The following is a 17397-nucleotide window of genomic DNA, read 5'->3' as shown; positions in this document are numbered from 1 at the left end:
AAGTGCCAGCTTCTCTGGGACAGCTTTTCCATCCTCCATTCCCTCTGCCCTCAGCTCCCTCACTTCATCTCACAGTGAGCCCGGGGCTACAACCTAGGGGACAAGGAGGGAGCATGTAGATTCCTTTGGAGGATCCTTTAGAAAAGCGGTGTGGCAAGGATACATAGGGCACCCGAGTGGTTTCCAAATTCATTCAGGTTCTCTAGGGAGTTTGCATCCTGTTCTGTGCCACCGTTGAGGAACAGCCCACTGGAGCTCATGAGGGTTGTCCAAATGGCATCACTGTGTATGCTGTCCAAGCCAGGGGACCATGCAGCTACTGTCAGTAGCATCCAGGCCCTGCCCCCCACCCAAGTCAGGTCCTGGGTGGAAACCATGTTCTCTTTTTGGAGAGCAGACCCTTCCACAACAGATCACCCATACCTAAGCCTCAGGGTCCAGCCTCACCAGGGGATACCTTCAAGGGGAGAGATTAGGGTTAGGGTTAGGGTGGCCATGTTTCCAATTCTCTGGGTCTCAGTTTCTTCACTTGTGAAATGAGGGATTGTACCAGAATATCTAAGGCTCCTTTCTCCTCTGAAGGCAAGAATCCCACCAGGGCATGGAGGGCACCTGAGGACCAACCCCCAGAGCATGATGGTGAAGGCAATGCTCATCAGGGATAGTCCTTCTGTTCACTTGCATCCAGCTCAGGGAACAGAATTGCATTGCTGTTCTGTGCAAGGCTTGGGACACCACAATACAAAAGACACAGGCACAGTTGTCAGGGAGCTCATTCCAGAGATGGGCACTGACTCGTAACCAGTACTAGCTGGCACTAATAGCATTAACTATGTGCCAGACATTTTCCATGAAATATCTCCCCAGACCTGCATAATATCCCAGTGAGCTAGGTACTACTACTATCTCCATTTTAAGAATGAGAAAATCACAGCTTAGCAATATTAAGTAACCTGCCCAAAGACACATCCCTAGGTGTGCATTCCTGGTGCAGCCAAGACTGGGACTCCACAGTCCTTGATTTTATCCAGAGTCTTCCACAGCCTCCTCATCCCAGTGAAGGGGTAGGTTCCAAGGAAGCAGTGCACAGGGTTCTGTGGGAGCATTGGAGACAGCAAGGAGCCCAACCCGGGTTCAAATCAGGCTCCCCGCAGCAGCTCTACCTGAGACAGTCTCTGTGATCCAGGAGTAGCTGAGCTGTCGTACCCCCTACCCCTAGCTGGCTGTAGTCAGAAGAGGTTCCCAAGAGCAGCCCTGCTCTTAGGCAGGCCTCAGTGCCCTGCTGTGTTGAATGCTTGCTGTATTTTGGACAGTTGGACAGGGAGGTGGGCACACAGGGAAGACGCGGGGCTCACAGCCTGCCCAGTGCAGGCCGGCTTCCCTTGGGGCCGCCCTTAGCATCTCCAAGCTCCTCTCTCCCCACCCTAGACTGTCTGCTCCTAAGCCTCATGTAAGGCTTCCCTTGCCAAGTTCTGCAGCCTCATTCCATGTAATGCTTTAACATTCTCAGCTGGGAAATCTTGGATCAGAGGAAATCCTTGCTCACATGTGAAAGCCACCCCCACCCCGGCCTGGCTCCCTCATTCCCCAGCACTGCAGCCCCCCAGCTAGCTGCTCTTCCTCCCTCACCCTGACTTGGCGACCATCTCTCAGCGGCCCTTCTCAGGCTCAGCTGCTGCAGCAACCTGAAAAGAGGGAGCATGTTCTAATTAACACTGAGAGGCTCGTTAGGCAGACAGAGCCCCCTGAGCCCCCCTCCACAGCTTCTTCTGGCAGAAGCAGAGAGATTGCTCTCTTGGGAGGAAGCGAGGCTACAATTACCCATGATTCATGGGGTTTAGGGAGAAGTGAGATGAGCTGTTCTTAGGCCTGTGGGCCCAAAGACCCCTCCCCACCCTGGGGACCACCCTCCCCCCATATCCAACTCTCTTAGCTCTCTGACCTGGCCTTGGTTAAGAAAAGGGTTAGGGGCGTCTGGGTGGCTCAGTCGGTTGGGCGGCCGACTTGGGCTCGGGTCATGATCTCGCGGTCCGTGAGTTCGAGCCCCGCGTCGGGCTCTGTGCTGACAGCTCAGAGCCTGGAGCCTGTTTTGGATTCTGTGTCTCCCTCTCTCTGACCCTCCCCTGTTCATGCTCTGTCTCTCTCTGTCTCAAAAATAAATAAACGTTAAAAAAAAAAAAAGAAAGAAAGAAAGGGTTAGGGTTGTTGGGAGGACCAGGCTGGGTGGACAGAACTGACCTGGGATGCTGCCAAGTTCCCGAGCCCTGTGGGAGGGAAATGTATATGTATGTGTCTGAGAGAGTTGTGGGGGAGGGGGAGGATGGAGCATTTGACTCCAAGCCCGGATCCGGAAGAGAGCCTAGATTTTTTTATTTCCCCTGGGACATAGGACAGAGTTCAGTTTAGTTCATGTCCGCAAACATTTATTAAGCCCTAACCATGGCTCTGGCTCAACACTGGGCACCAAGAATGTAGAGACAGATAATACCATCCTTCCTGTAAGATACAGTCCATGGGAATACAGAGAGCATGGAGGGTGGCTGCGAAGGATGGAAAGAAACAGTGGGGGACAGTGCAGGCTGGGTTTGCAGCAGGCACGAGGCTGGAATAAATGGGAGATGGTTGTGTTAAATGCACTGGAACAAATGGAGAAGATCCAACAACAATTCAAATATCATAGTGAGCACTTGGTCCTTGCCAGGCTCTGGGCTAGGTGCTGTCCATGGATCAAGGGCCTCGAATAACTGATGCTCTGTTGGAGTCAGGGTAGGGGGTGTGGAGAGAAGGAAGGGTGGGTTAGTTAAATATCACAAAGATTAGTGGAGAAAACTGGGCATCCAAGAGAAGTAAGAAACAACGTTCTCCACAGGCACCTAAAGTGGTAAGATCCCTGTCTGGTTGGGGAACTGAGGAGGCTTCACAGAGGATGCCCATTTGAGGCAGGTCCTGAAGAAAGGAGAGAACATCATGGGCTGAGGGACAAGGCTGAGCAAATGCTCAGAGCAGGGAAGCCTAGTGTGGCTGGGGGAGGAGCAGAGGTCGAGCCAGCATGTACAGAGGCTTGGTGTAGTAGTAGAAAACAGGAGGTAGGCTGAAGCCAGATTGCTCAGGGTCGGAAGGCCAGCAGGAAGCATTTATATACTTATTTGGGGCAATGCTCTCAAGCAGCTGAACGTCTGTATTCACATCTGCTCCTCAAGAGCCTTCATCAGGGTAATGTAGTGTAGGATGGATGGTGGGTGTGAGAAGGGAGCAGGGAGGCAGTGGGGAGGCTGCCAGGGTGGTCCAAGTGGGGAGTCGAAGAGAGCCCCATGTGGCAACAGTTTGGCGGAAAGGTCAGGATGATGCAAAAGGTTTTGGGGGTGGGGCAGGTGGTGGAATAAAGGCTTGGAAGCTGACAAATGCAGAGGGTGGGCAAAGGAGGATGCATGGACAAATACAAGGTTCCCAGACTGGATAGCATAACAGTCAAAGTGCTGTAAGGCAAATAAAGAAATCATCGAGAGCTGATTCGGGGAGGTGGGGCAAGGCAGTGGCTTTGTATAGGTGAACAGAGGGATCTAGGATCAAGCCTAAGAATTGAAATTTGAGAGTCATTCACCGAATCATCATTGTCATCAAATAGCTACCACTTACTGCACACTGATTATGTGACAAGTTCATATGAAATGATTCAATTCTCATAACAAGCTACAGAGTCTGCAGGATTAGCTTCATAACAGATAAGAAAACTGAGAGTTGGAGATGTTAGGAAACTTGTCCAAGGCCAACCAGCAGAGAAGAAGCAGATCTGGGGCTGATTATCTCCCCTAAGGCTTGTTCATCAGCCGATTAAAGTACAATGAAGTTATGATAGTGGACAAGGTTCTCACACAAGAGGTGAGAAGATACTAGCCTGCAGGACAACTGTAGAGTTGCCACAAAGGCTCTGCCGGAGATAGTTTCCCTCTTAATTAGTTGTTAATTATCAGCTACTGGAGGCTGCTCTAATGACCTCCAATGTAAAAGTCATGGAAGATGTCCAGTGCATGGGAAAATAATTCAAATGTCTCTGCAGAATGGAAGATGGCACTCATATGACTTGTAACTGGCATGCTTAGGGATTTTGAGGTCAGAATATAGGATGGAGGTGCTGTATGGAAGCAGGCAAACCAAGGTAGACTGGGTCATGAGAGCCGAGGTCCGAGTTTCAAGGTGATAAAAATACGAAGAGCTGCAGAAAAGAGGGAGGAGGAAGGTTGAGGATGGACCTTCAGGTTTCATGAAGAAAGGTCTCTGGTTACCTTCATAAGAGTCATTTTAGAAAACCAGTGGGAGCAGAAGACCGATGCTGGGGGCTCAGGGCACGTAAACTTGGATCAGCCCTTCGCCATTTGCTCATGGAGTGAGGCAGAGGGTGTAGACTAGTGTTCCAAGAGGTTTGGTGGAAAACAGAAAGAAAGATATTGGGCTAGTTCCCCAGAGCTGGGGAGTCAAGAGGAGTTATGATTTAGCCTGGGGAGATCCGAGAGGGTCTGTAGGCAGGTGGAAAGGGGCCAGTGACACAGTGGAGTTTGGAAACACAAGTGAAATGCATCCGCTCCAGGAAAAGAAAGTTATGGGTTAGTTAGGGTGGTTTTTGAGAGTCACAAAGATAACTTTGCAATTAATTCTTTAATCCATTCAATAAATATTCCTTGAAGGCCTCCTGTGTGCTGGGCATTCTCCAAGCACTGGGGATAAAGCAGTAAACATGGCAAAGTCTCTGCCTTCGTGGGGCTTACGGTATAGTGGAAGATTTGATGAACCAGATTCAAGATATTTAAAATCTTGTTTTCTTCTCTGCTTGGGTGACACTGGGGACATTGGCTAGTAGAAGTCTCCTAGGGTTAGTTCAGCCAGCCTTCTGCCTCCAGATAGGATGATACTGTGCCAGGGGGATGGACATCTTTACCATTCTGGAAACATTTCAGGCAATGGGATTTCATACCTTCCCTCTGTTGCCAATGGCATCTCATAACCTGAAGAGAATGCTTTTGGGTCTAAGGTTTCCCTTGAAATGTGAATAGGCCAGGTGGGAAAGAAATATGAATTTCTGCCTGGTGTCAGTTTCTCATGGGACTTGAGGAGGGATAAGAGTGTGACAGAAATTGATGGAAGGAGAAAGTTAAGTGGGCAGTTTCCCTCACTCTCTATAACTTCCCCCTTGGAGGGCTCTCCTGCCTAGTCAAGGCCAATCTCCATTCCAGACCTCAGGGAGCCTGGCAGGGTTCTGCAGGGAGACTGAGCTGAGCTCTCTCCCCTCTGACATGATTTCTGCAAAAGCAGTGATGAAATGCCTCTGAGATGTCAGAAATTTCTATGTTTCTCTGGAGATCCTGGGTATGTGATAAAACCCCATAGGCAGAATTCTGATGGTCCCCCAGATTCCTGATTCCCCTCTCTGAGATTCTTGCCCCCTGATGTGCACATCCTGTATTGTTCCCTTCCCTTGAGTGGGGATGGGACTAGGGCGTATAATAGGATATCACTCTGTCATTAGGTTACCATGCAGTTGACCTTGACCAAATCCAAAGGAAATCATTCTGGGTGGCCTGACCTAATCAGGTGAACCCTTTAAAAGGTTGGCCCTGAATGGCCAACTCCTCTGGTTGGCCCTGAATGGCCACTCCTCTGGTTGGCCCTGAATGGCCAAACTACTGTGTGGCCAGGAACAGCAGGCAGCTGTAAGTGAGGACCTCAGCCTTAGAATCTCAGGAAACTGAACTCTGCCAACAGCAATGAGCTTGAAAGAGGACCCTGAACCTTGTGTGAGACTGCAGTCCCAGCTGACATTTGATTTCTTCCAGGTGAGATCTCAAGCACAGAACCCAGATGAGCCATGCCCAGACTACTAACGTACAGAACTATGAAAAAATAAGTGGGTATTGTTTTAAGCTGCTGAGCTTGTGGTAATTTGTTATGCAGCTATAGCTAACTAATACACTTGGCGTGAGTTTTAAGAGTACGTTGAAAGCCCTTTAATATGAGGATCATGAAGACATTCTCCTTAAGGCCTTGTACCTCGTGACATGCAAACACTTCTGAGGGGAGCCATACAGGAGGCCTTATTGGCCACTCAAACCTCAATAAGCTGAAGTTTCCCAACTATCGTCCAAGAGGACAGCTGGATTTGGGAAGAGAGACAGCATAATGCCACTAGGTTTGGGGTTGGGAAGGGCCCTGAATGGCAAGACGGAAGAGCTGAAGGCAAGATTGAGGTCATCTCCTTTTACATGGGATTGTCCCTGGGGTTTGGGGTTGTATCTATGAGATTTTCTGGTCTAGAAGGGTGCCTCAGCGGTGGGGGGCACCCACAGGGAAGGAGCCCAGGAAATTGTTGGCATTGTGAGAGGCAGTCACTCCAGCTGCCGTCCCTGGTGAGCCTCCTTCACCACGAGGCAGGTTGAAGCATGGTACTGAGGGACAAAATTAGCCTTTCTATCTGTCCCATTCCATGACCCTGGGAAACATGGTGAAATATCATTGGTCGCTCATATCTCATCTAGTTAGCATCTACTATGTGCCAGCCCTAGGGCTGGGTGCTAGGAACACAGCGTTAATCAAACCCCAGTCCCAACTGTTATGATGATCCCAGGGTCGGGGATTTCCGCAATGCACTGATGTGAATGCTGAGGAAGAAAGCAGGTGAACAAGGTGTAGCAGCGAGTTGGTTTTTTTTTTTTTTTTTTTAGCATTTCTTTTTAATTTTTAATTTTGTATTATTTTATTATTTTAAATGTACACACAAGTAGAAAGAATACTGTAGTAAACTCCCAGATAACTACGATTAACATTGTTTCATCTAACAGTTCCATTTTTTTTGATGAAGTATTTTAATACAAATTCAAGATAACTTGTGTGTCACCCATAAGTGTTTCCATACGCATCTCTGATATGAGCATTTAAAAATGACTACCACAGGGGCTCGTGGGTGGCTCAGTCAGTTAAGCCTTTGACTTTGGCTCAGGTCATGATCTCACAGCTCATGAGTTTGAGCCCCGCCTCAGGCTCTGTGCTGACAGCTCAGAGCCTGAAGGCAGCTTCGGCCTGTCTCCCTCTCTCTCTGCTTTCCCCATGCGTTCTCTCTCTCTCTCTCTCTCTCTCTCTCTCTCTCCCTCAAAAATAAATAAACATTTAAAAAAGTAAATAAAAATAAGTAACCACCACAACAAGCAGAAGTAACACACCTGTCCCCTGCCCCCAGGACATGGCCAATCCCTGGAAGCCAGTCCCACATCCTACCTCTCTAGAAATCTTGGCAAGTATCCATGACACGCTGGGAGTTCTCAGACTTGGCCCTTCCGTATCCGCCAGCTGTGCACTGCCGGGCCCCTCCAAAGCTTAGTCGGTGACTCCCAGTCCTAACTGCGCTCTTCCTCTCTGGTTCTTTTCGCAGATTGAAATGCTAGAACACAAGTACGGGGGCCACCTTGTGTCCCGGCGCGCCGCTTGCACCATCCAAACCGCCTTCCGCCAGTACCAGCTCAGCAAGAACTTTGAGAAGATCCGCAACTCCCTCCTGGAGAGCCGCCTGCCGCGGCGGATCTCCCTGCGCAAGGTGCGGGCGCCCACAGCCGAGAGCCTGGCGGCCGAGAAGGCGCTCATGGAGGGCTACGGCCTCATGGGGCTGCCGCTGGTGCGCTCGCCCTCCCTGCCGCCCACCTTCGCGGGCACGCTCACCGAGCTGGAGGACTCCTTCACCGAGCAGGTGCAGTCCCTGGCCAAGTCCATCGACGACGCCCTGAGCACCTGGAGCCTCAAGACCATGTGCTCCCTGCAAGAGAGCGGCGCTTACCAACTCCACCAGGCCCTGCACGCAGGCGCGGGGCCACCCGGCCTGGAGGCCGAGATGCGGGAGCTCAACAGCGCCCGCCCGGCGCCCGGGGAAGAGGCCGCCGAGGTCGCCGGCCTGCCCCAGGGCCACAGCAGCACCCTCATGATGGCTTTCCGGGACGTCACCGTGCAGATCGCCAACCAGAACATCTCTGTCTCCTCCGCCACGGCTCTGTCGGTGGCCAACTGCTTGGGCGCGCAGACCGCCCAGGCCCCGGCAGAGCCCGCGACGGCGGGCAAAGCGGAGCAGGGCGAAGCCCCGGGGCAGGAGCCCCCCGAGGCCCCCACCGCTGGTCAGGGGGGTGCTCCCGCCGAGAACACGGGCGCAGAGGCCGGAGCCAGCGCCGCCTTGGGCGCGCACCCACCTGGGGCTGCCCAGGCCGTGGTGGAGGGGGCCGCGGTAGCGGTCTCGGAGGCAGAGGCAGAGGAGGAGGAGGCCGGGGAGGCGGGGAAGGAGACGGAGGCCGAGGCCGGCGACAACTCGGAGCAGCTGAGTAGCAGCAGCACGTCCACCAAGTCGGCCAAGTCGGGCTCGGAAGCATCGGCCTCAGCCTCCAAGGAGGCCCTGCAGGCCATGATCCTGAGCCTGCCGCGCTACCACTGCGAGAACCCCGCCAGCTGCAAGTCGCCCACGCTCTCCACAGACACGCTGCGCAAAAGGCTCTATCGCATCGGCCTCAACCTTTTCAACATGTGAGTGAGCACCCGCCCTGGAGCTCAAGGGACTCCCGGGCCGCAAAGGAGAGGCGGGGGCGGGGGCCGGAGGGGGAGGACCTGTAAAGGTGAGCAGGGAGCCAAGTAATTGTCCTCATCATCCCAGTTCCCACCCCCCCCCCCACGTGGCGTTTGTGCCCTGCCTGCTCCTTGAGACACTGTGTAGGAATACACGTTCTATTTTTCATTGTCACAAATGTATTTTAAGGATTAGGGACAAAACGACACATCGAGCCCCATGCTTTCACCACTATTACTGCTTACGATGAAGCTAGGACTTGAAAAGCGAGAGAATTTAAAAGAAAATACAGTATTCAGTGAATAATAGTACTGGTCGTATGAGGATTGAGCAGAAATCATTCAGGTAGGACACGGAGTTAGGGAAACAGCATTATCTTCTGGGGAGGATGTCAAGGAGACAGGAGAGGATGGGCGAGGAGGCAGTGAGCAAAGGCAAGTGGGGTGGGAGAGGAGCGACCTAGAATAAGGCATACAGATTAAAGGCAGGAGAGGGACGTGGATAAAAGGGGGAGACAAGGAAGCTGGGGTGAAGCAAACAGAGGGGGGACAGAAAGAGAACAGGAGAACGGAAGCAGAAAAATGGCATCCCCAGCCAGACACCCAGTCAAAACTGTCCTAGCAACTAGAATGTATGCAGCTGGTGGCAAGCACATGTCACTACCATGGAAGCCTCGAGTATAGGTTCACTCATCTCCACCCTCCATTCACCCCTTCCTTCAGAGCCCTGAGCCAGGAAATAGAACACCCCTTCCAGCCACAAGGATGTGCATCTATTCACTCGGCTGTTATCTATTGAGTGCCATGACATGGCGACCACAAAGACGGGTAGGACGCATCCCCCGGTCTCAAGAAGCTTAAGGGGGGGAATAGCGCCCGTTCATGGCTCACCTTGCATAAGACATCTTGCTAACTTCTGAACAATATCTACAGGTAGCATTACTGTGCCATCTTATAGAAAAGAAACAGGCTCACACAGGTCAGGCGAGTTGCACATGGTGACGGTGACGTAGCCGGTGAGCTTCAGGCCGGTCTGGCTGCTGGTCCACCGTTCTTTCCTCCAAGTCACGCTGCCCCCTGGTGAGCCCAGCCCCCACCCTCACACCTCCACAGCACGACTTCTGCGTGCAAGCTCACACGCACACAGATACCGCGATCCCTCAAGATAGTGGTTCTCAAACTATCTGTGGTGAAGGACCAGTTTGGGTTTTTACCTGACATATTGTGGGCTGATACTTCTGTAAAATGCAATAAAAATGAACTGCTAGAAAAACAATCACATGCTTGGTTATCCTGAAAATGTCAAAGTGCTATAAAAGGTTCTAAATGCTTACCCTCTCTCTCCGTACTTGTCTTCTCCTGAACCAATAAGACACAGTTCAGGGAACAGCATGGATGTGCAGACCACACTGTGAGTACATTTGCCTGAAGACACGGCACCCACACCCACATGTAGAGACTGGAGCCTGAGAAAGTAAATGGTGGAGAGCAGGAGTCTATGGACACTATGGACAGTGTGGTAGGAGAGCTCACCTCAGTCCCCCAGTCTCACCCTCCTTCCAGATTCCAGGCTGGGAACTGAGTATAGACAACAGAATACAGACAGGGAGGAAGGGCTTTGGTGGCAGGCCTCAGGGCCCTCAGGGAACACAGAAGAACACCTCTCCACCTGTTCCGGAATTCACTCATTTTGGCCAGACCTCCTCCAACCCCTTCCCTCCCCATGCTACCTTCACTCCTGGTGTGTGTGTGTGGTGGGGGGGGGGGGGGGCGGTGTGCAGGAAGGTGAGGCTGTGGAGAGAGGTGTTTTGGATCCAGAGCCCCTCTGCAGTGGAAGGAATCCTAGCATTTCATAGGAATTCTTCCCAGAAACCTCCAGGCACCTTTATGGGCTCCATGGGCTGGAAGAAAGTAGTCATGGATGGCTTTGGCTCACTCTCTACTCCTTCTTCCCACCTCTACCCGCACCCCTAGAAACCCGGACAAAGGCATCCAGTTCCTGATCTCCCGAGGCTTCATCCCTGACACCCCCATTGGAGTGGCCCACTTCCTGCTCCAGCGCAAGGGCCTCAGCCGGCAGATGATCGGGGAGTTCCTGGGTAACAGCAAGAAGCAGTTCAACCGCGATGTGCTGGAGTGAGTGCCCCTCTCCCTGGCCCATCCACCTAGGGTCCCCTAGGATGCAGGAGAGTGAGCAGGACCCCTGGAGTCTTGGCCCAATCTTGACCAGCCTCTGTTTCCCCCTCCAAAGTCCTGCAGACATTTACTGAGCGCCCTCTGGCAGGGTACCATTGAAGGAACCAGGGGTACAGGAATGGTCAAAGGAGGCAAAAAGGCCTCCCTCCCTGCTACCCTCAGGGGGCAAGAGAATGAGTCTGGAAAAGAAGGGGACTATGTCTGCACTGGGGCCATCTCTGCCTGGTGAAAGGCCTCAGCCCACCCTCTAGCGGCCATCTGTCCCGCCTCCAAGCCCCCAGAGGCTGGCCTGCTCCCCACATGGACTCAGTGTCATATTGGTGGAGGCAAACAGGAGGCAGAAAAAAGAAGTTAGACTGAGGGTTTTTAGAGCAAGAAATAGAGTGATTCTGTAAAGATATGTTTACCACCAAGATCAATAGATGGGGGCAGGATGAGGGGACCGCCGCGTTCAGCTTTGTTCATGTGGAGGCTTGAGCACATGAGAGTCTCTTCACACTCGCCACCCCGGGAGTCACAGGGCATGGGGTGGCATCCCTGGGGCCTTGGAGCCACCTCTCCCCTGGCAAAGAGAGGGTGAGGCCCCATGAAGCCTGATCCAGTCTCCTTAAGCTCACTTCCTTCTTGAAGGTCACCATGCTGTAAGAAGCCCCCCCCCCCCGCCGCCGCCCCACTTCCCCCCTCTCTCTTGGGTAGTCAGCAGAAGTGTTTCCTCAGAAGTGTTCCTGAGAGACCTCTTTCCTTTGTACTTGCTCTCAGAACAAGGGCCTGCTACATGGGGGCAGGGGGCTCCTGCTCAAGGGTTTGGGAGCATGGGCTGACTGGCAGGATTGTCCATGTCCCTGGAGTGGGAGCTCAGAGACATGGCTTCTGTTTATGAAGGAGTTTTGGTGCTGTGTCTTTCTACAAGTCCCTGCTCTCTGGGCCTGCATTTCCACGCCTGTAGAGTGGAGGGTTTGGTTTATGAGGGGTAGACCAGTTGTCCTCTGGAATCCCTATCACATTTCTAAATTCACTGGTAGTTGTTTCACTGAGTACAGTCCAAAGAGCAGGGGCTTGGACCCAGCTGAGGGACCTTGAAATCCCCGGATGCCCCTTAGTTGACCGAACCCAGGTCCTGCCTCTGACTCTTGGCAGCTTTGGACGTTCAGACCCTGCCCCCCTCCATTAGGTCTTAAGATGCTCTGAGTGCCTGCAAAGAAAAGTAAACTGATAAGTGTGCAGGGTTTCCTTCTCCCCCTCCTTTCCTCTCCCTCTCCCTTGGGCTCCCCTTCCTCCCCACCACTACCTCTGCTATGCAGGGGGCCCTGAAGGGATGCCCTGAGGAAATGATAGAAAGAGGAGAAAGATCAGGTTTTCTTTGTCTCTTTCCTCACCTTGTTTTCTCCCATCTGGCTCATCTCTCTGGCCTTTTCATTGGCTATTGTCCCCGTTCTACTCCTCCGTTCCCTAGGAGGGGGCATGGGGGGGGGGCTGTGCCTCATCGTTTAGTTCTTCTCAGCTGCCCCCGCCCCTGGGTGACCCTGCTTTGTCTCTCTGCTCTGGGGGCACAGGCCCTGACTGCTGTTTCTTCTGCCTTCCCCAGTCCCTGTGTGTCTGGCCTTGAAATTCTGACCTGCTAGGCCCACAGTGACCTGGAGTGCTAGGAACACATGCTTTTCCTCCAGCCCCGGTGGTGCCTCCACAGCACAGTGCAAACTGATTACCATCCTCCCCAGGAGACTGAGTGTGCGGGCTGGAGACAGATCAGCACTGCAGCCCGAGCTGGGGACCCGGCTAGCAGCTGAGGTGGGGATCTGGCTCTGGATGAGAGGGCAGTGTGTGGTGGCAGGAGAAAGCCGGGCCTGAGAGGGCTTGCTCTGAACCCTGGCTCTGATCCTCGCATGCTGGGAGGCCTCCCCTGGGCCTCAGTTTCCTCACCTGTAAAGTGGGAGGGTCGGGCTGTGTGCTCCCAGAGGTCCCTTTGACTCCTGTGAATCTGTGGTCTTTCCCACTCCGCAGGGCCTTTGTAGCACACTGGGATCATGCAGAATTGTTTGCCCTAAACATCCAGGTCATGCTTTGTCATGCTACCGGCTCATCCCAGAGCAGCCCGCAGGCTCCAGAGCAGTGCTGGGGGACCAGAGTTCTCCATTCGTTCCACAGACGTTGAGTGCCTACTCCGTGTTGGGAATGGGGCTGAGCTGAGCACCCGTGAGAATGTGGGATGGGGGCAGTGAGGAATAGGCTTGACTGTGGCCTGGGGGGAACTTACAGACCCAGGTGTCAAGGGGAGAGAGGAGAGGAGTATGGAAAGGAGACAAAGGGCCAAGGAACCTCCAGCAGGCATTGTGGTTTGGGAAAGTGGAGTGCAGACCAAAGCCCCAGTCTGCCCCAGTGGGTGCCTCAGCCCCTCGTGTTTTGTTCTGCAGCCATGCAGGCCCCGGGTGCTGAGACCCTGGCATGCTCAGCCGCTACACGTAAGAGCTCCACAGAAAGGAGCCTCTTCGAAACCCAAGTGCGCGTTGCTGACCGGCTGGCTTGTCTCCTGTGGGGCGCCCACAGGAGATGGAGAGCCAGGAAGGGGCAGGCACTCGCCAGGGAGCCAGACGTTGGGGTTTGGAGGGTTTCCCTGCCACCCAAGCCAGCTATCCTGCACCCTCTCAGGGTCTGCTACCTCTTCCTTCCTCCCACCAGAGAAAACACACAGTAACAAAGTCACCAGTGCCATTTCGCTCAGGCTGAAAAGGCTTCATTGGGATTCCACACAGCTTCCCTGCCCCCGCCTGGTGACATTCAGCATGTCGCGTCCGTTCTGTACAAAGCTGCTTGCTGAATAAAAGGACATAAATCACCCAACCCCTTGGAGACTGAGACAGCCCCAGCCCCAGCACTCTCCAAGATGCAGCCAGGCAAGAAGAGGAGAGGGTGGAGGCTTCTAGGAGGGGATGGGGTGGGACCCCCACCACGACCAACTGCTTGTGGGCCTGTGGAGGAAGGGAAGAGAAAAGGGGCTGAGCAGAATCCACCTCAGGTGCTGACTTATGTCTGAGCACCTACATCTGATGTGGTGACATTGCCTCCAGAATCTGACCCTTGGTGCCCTTGGAAGCTGATCTCTTCACTGCTTAGTACCCTGTTTCCATGGAAGACACACTCCAAGAAGGAATGTATTTAACCAGGATTTATCAGATAATAATAGAAGGCATTCTGAGCGCAAAGGGCCACATCCATTCCACTGGTTACCTAGGAAAGTTTTGGGGGTTTTTTATCTTATTTTTTTAAGTTTATTTATTTATTCTGAGAGAGAGAGAGAGAGAGTGAGTGGGAGGGGCAGAGGGAAAAAAGGAGAGACAGAGAATCCCAAGCAGTCTCTGCACTGTCAGCACAGATCCTGATGCGGGACTCGATCTCATGAATGTTGAGATCATGACTTGAGCGGAAATTAAGAGTTGGATGCTTAACTGACTGAACCATCCAGGCGCCCCAGCTTTGGTTTGTTTTTAAAGGAGAAACCAGCCTGTTTCCTCACTTGTCAAATGGGAAAAAATATTACCTATGTCATATGAGTTAAAATGTTTAAATGCATGTAAAGTGCTTAAGTCAGTGACTGATGCTTAGGAAGTTGTTTATAAATATTAGCTATTTCTGTTATTATTTCTCCCAGTTGAAAACACAAGGCATTGAACACCTCCCCACCCTGGCCAGGGAAACCTCAGACCACCCCATGTCTGGTTTGGGATCAGGTCTGTTCCCCGGACAAGGAGAACATGCTGAAGCTTGCTGAGGAAGGGAGAGCTCCTTTGGGGACCATCCTGCACTCTGGAGAAGCCCCCTCTGGTGACGAGGAGAGAGGGGCAGTGCTGGCTTAGCAGAAGGAGCCAGACATCAGCTGGGGTTAGGATCCGTTGGTGCTGGAAGCTTCTCTCTCTGTTTTCACATGGCTGGGAAATTTGACTCTGCTCTATTTCCCTTCTGAAATGTTCGCTTCAGCAGGTTTGAAGGCCAGTGGATGGGGGAATGTTCCACGCTGGCTGTGAGTGGTCTCTTTTCTGGGCTGGGTGATCTTTTCCAATGTGAATCACATACACATGAAGGGCAGCAGTGTCTGTCCTTTCCATAGCAGTGTGCGAAGGGCAGCTCTTGGGTTGGGTTGCCAGAAGAGTTTCCTGGGTGTTCTTTCTCTCACTGTGTCTACTCCCATTTTTTGTTCAATATTAGAGTTTGACATTTTAGTCAGATTGCATTATTTCATTTCCTTGGAAATGTGTTGGCCAGAGTGTAACAGATTTGTTCTTCTTAGGGGACATTCAGAAATGAAGACAGATTGTCTGTCAAACTCAACAGGCTGGAAGGCTCTAGCCTTTCATGGCTAGGAAGAAATTACTTGAGAATATCCTGCCCATTGTGTCACGTGTAACCTCAGAATGGTTACTTTATTTCTGAAGAATTCCACTGAAGGAGAGAGGAGGCTGGGGCCCATGCAGACCCCTGTGGGTCTGGAGGAGGGTGGAAGAGGCCCCGGGTAGGCAGGGATAGACTTTGGGGTTATTTCCACTGCTTTGAAAGTTTGACACTGTGGCCGCCCAGGGGGATGGAAGGCGGGAGTCTCTTCTAAAAGTGAAGTCTTTAAGTTTATGATCTTGACCCCTTACCTCTCCAGTGCCCTTCCCCCTTGCCCCCACCGCCCCCATCACACACACACACACACACACACACACACACACACACTGACAGATGAGAGATTTTTCTTAACAATAAAGAGTCATGAACATTTCAGACCCACTTACTCCTATAGTGGAGATTTTTGGACCCCAAGCATGGGGTGAACAAGTCCAGAGTGGAGACTCCCTTTGGCTTGGTCACGTTAGCATCTAAGTTGGGCTTTCATACAAAGACCTACCACCCAGCCCCTTCCTGATAGCTCAGGTCCTAGCTCTGGAGGGCTCTTGACATCCCTATGTGATTCTCAGGTGTGGCTTCAACCCACCACTCGTTGAAGTGGGATTTCCAGGGAGCAGGATTCTAGGAAAGGGGCTTCCTGAGATTACATTCTCCTGGGGTTTTTAGGAGGGCCAGCTGCAACTGAGCAGGCTGTGAGACATAACACTGACAGCTCACATCTATCAAGCATTCGCTGTGTGCCAGCAGGCACTGCGCCAAGACCCATACATGCAAAATCTCATTCCGTCTTCACAGCAGCTCTGTGAGGTGAGTGCCGTTGATCTGTGCCAAACGTGGGAGCAGAGGAACAGAGATGTTAGGTAGCTTGCCCACAATCACAGAGCTAACCAATGGCTGAGATCAATGATGGCAGGCACAATGGTTCTATAACCCAAGCCGTCCTCCCCTGTGCCTTATCTCAAGGGACGTGTGGTCCAAATGCCTTGTAGTGTTTGTCAGACCCCAGTGGTGAAATGTAGTGCTGGAAGACCTCTTGCACGGCCTGCTGGTCCAGCCGTCTCATCTCACCCGGGCAGAAACTGAGGCCGAGAGAGAAGAAATGACTAATCCCCTGGCCAGTGGCAGATTGAACGAAATCAGGTACTATCCCGTCCCTTGACTCACCTTTGCTCGCTCTGCTCATCTGAAAAGAAAGCGGGACTGAGAAACTGATTCATAAAATCTCAAGAGGTCTGAGCTAGAACCAGTTTCCCCTCTCCCTGATAGATGGACATTTTCAGGAGTCAGATGAATGTCTAGAGATGGAATTTCAGGCAGATGGAACTGTTCATGAGGGAAAGGTCTTAATACCTATGCTAGAATGGACTTCAACCTCACTTACTTGGTATGTCAACTCAGACTTGGTCTCCAGGTGCCTAACGAAAACTGTCATTTCCTAAGCTCTGTTACAGACCAGGCACTTTACATAATAAAATGTCTCTTTTAAAACTCATAACCACCTGCCCACTAGATGTTATAGTTGTCCGCTCCATTCTGTAGATGGAAAAAGGGAGGAATGGAGAGGCTAAGGGACCTGAACTGAAAAAGGCTAAATGATGGGAGCCAGATTCAACCCCAAGGGTGTCTGACACCAACAGCTGACTTCTCATTCCACCCACTGTTAAGGGCACAGAGCAGTGGTTCTCCAAGTGTGGTCCCCGGAACGGCAGCAGCAGCATCACCACCTGAAAAGCTGTTAGCAATGTCAGTTCTCAGACTCCAGCCCAGACCCGCTCAGTCAGAACTCTGGGGGCAGCAGCTGTGGGTTAACAAGCCTGCCAGGGGGCTCTGATGCCCACTCAAGTTCGAGAACCCCCAGCAGACAGGGATGCTGCCCCAGACCGAGCAAAGGGAAAATCACCTCAGACATCCGCATTGACTTCTAATTCACTTGGGTAGTTTAAACTTGGTTCTTTTGGTTCCTGAGTCCTCAAGGTGTGACTGGCAGCCATCCCTTCTGGGGCCCTCCCCGACGAGGTTTTTCTTTGTTCCCATGTCACCATCAGGGACGCTGGCAGGTCCTCTTGCGTCAGCTCCCTTCTGCTCTATTTTCTGAGCCACGTTGCACTTTTCCAAAAAGCCTTGACCTTTGTTGGGCATGTTATGAGTTGTGCCTAACAAAAATAACTCTCTGGTGGATGGGGATATTTTTAATTGAATTGTATGAGCCAAGAACTGCAGAAATAAAACCAA

The 17397-nt window shown here is 52.2% G+C and overlaps 1 protein-coding gene across 12 annotated transcripts in view; it reads left to right on the top strand.

Annotated features, from left to right (window-relative positions):
• Positions 1 to 17397, top strand: part of IQSEC3 (IQ motif and Sec7 domain ArfGEF 3) — a 106220-nt gene that overhangs the window by 58288 nt on the left and 30535 nt on the right. For all 12 annotated transcript variants that reach the window (XR_006708707.1, XR_006708708.1, XR_006708706.1 and 9 more), the window contains 2 exons: positions 7418 to 8547; positions 10561 to 10722. Coding sequence is in view for 9 of the 12 variants with exons in the window: in XM_045463282.1 (XP_045319238.1) it covers positions 7418 to 8547; positions 10561 to 10722 (1292 nt within the window). In the remaining 3 variants the exon portion in view is untranslated. The remainder of the gene's footprint in view (positions 1 to 7417; positions 8548 to 10560; positions 10723 to 17397) is intronic.

The sequence above is a fragment of the Leopardus geoffroyi genome, chromosome B4 (assembly GCF_018350155.1).
Source record: "Leopardus geoffroyi isolate Oge1 chromosome B4, O.geoffroyi_Oge1_pat1.0, whole genome shotgun sequence".
Classification (NCBI taxonomy): domain Eukaryota; kingdom Metazoa; phylum Chordata; class Mammalia; order Carnivora; family Felidae; genus Leopardus; species Leopardus geoffroyi.
The sequence above is the reverse complement of the archived record's forward strand: the minus strand, read 5'-3'. Positions and strand labels throughout refer to the sequence as shown.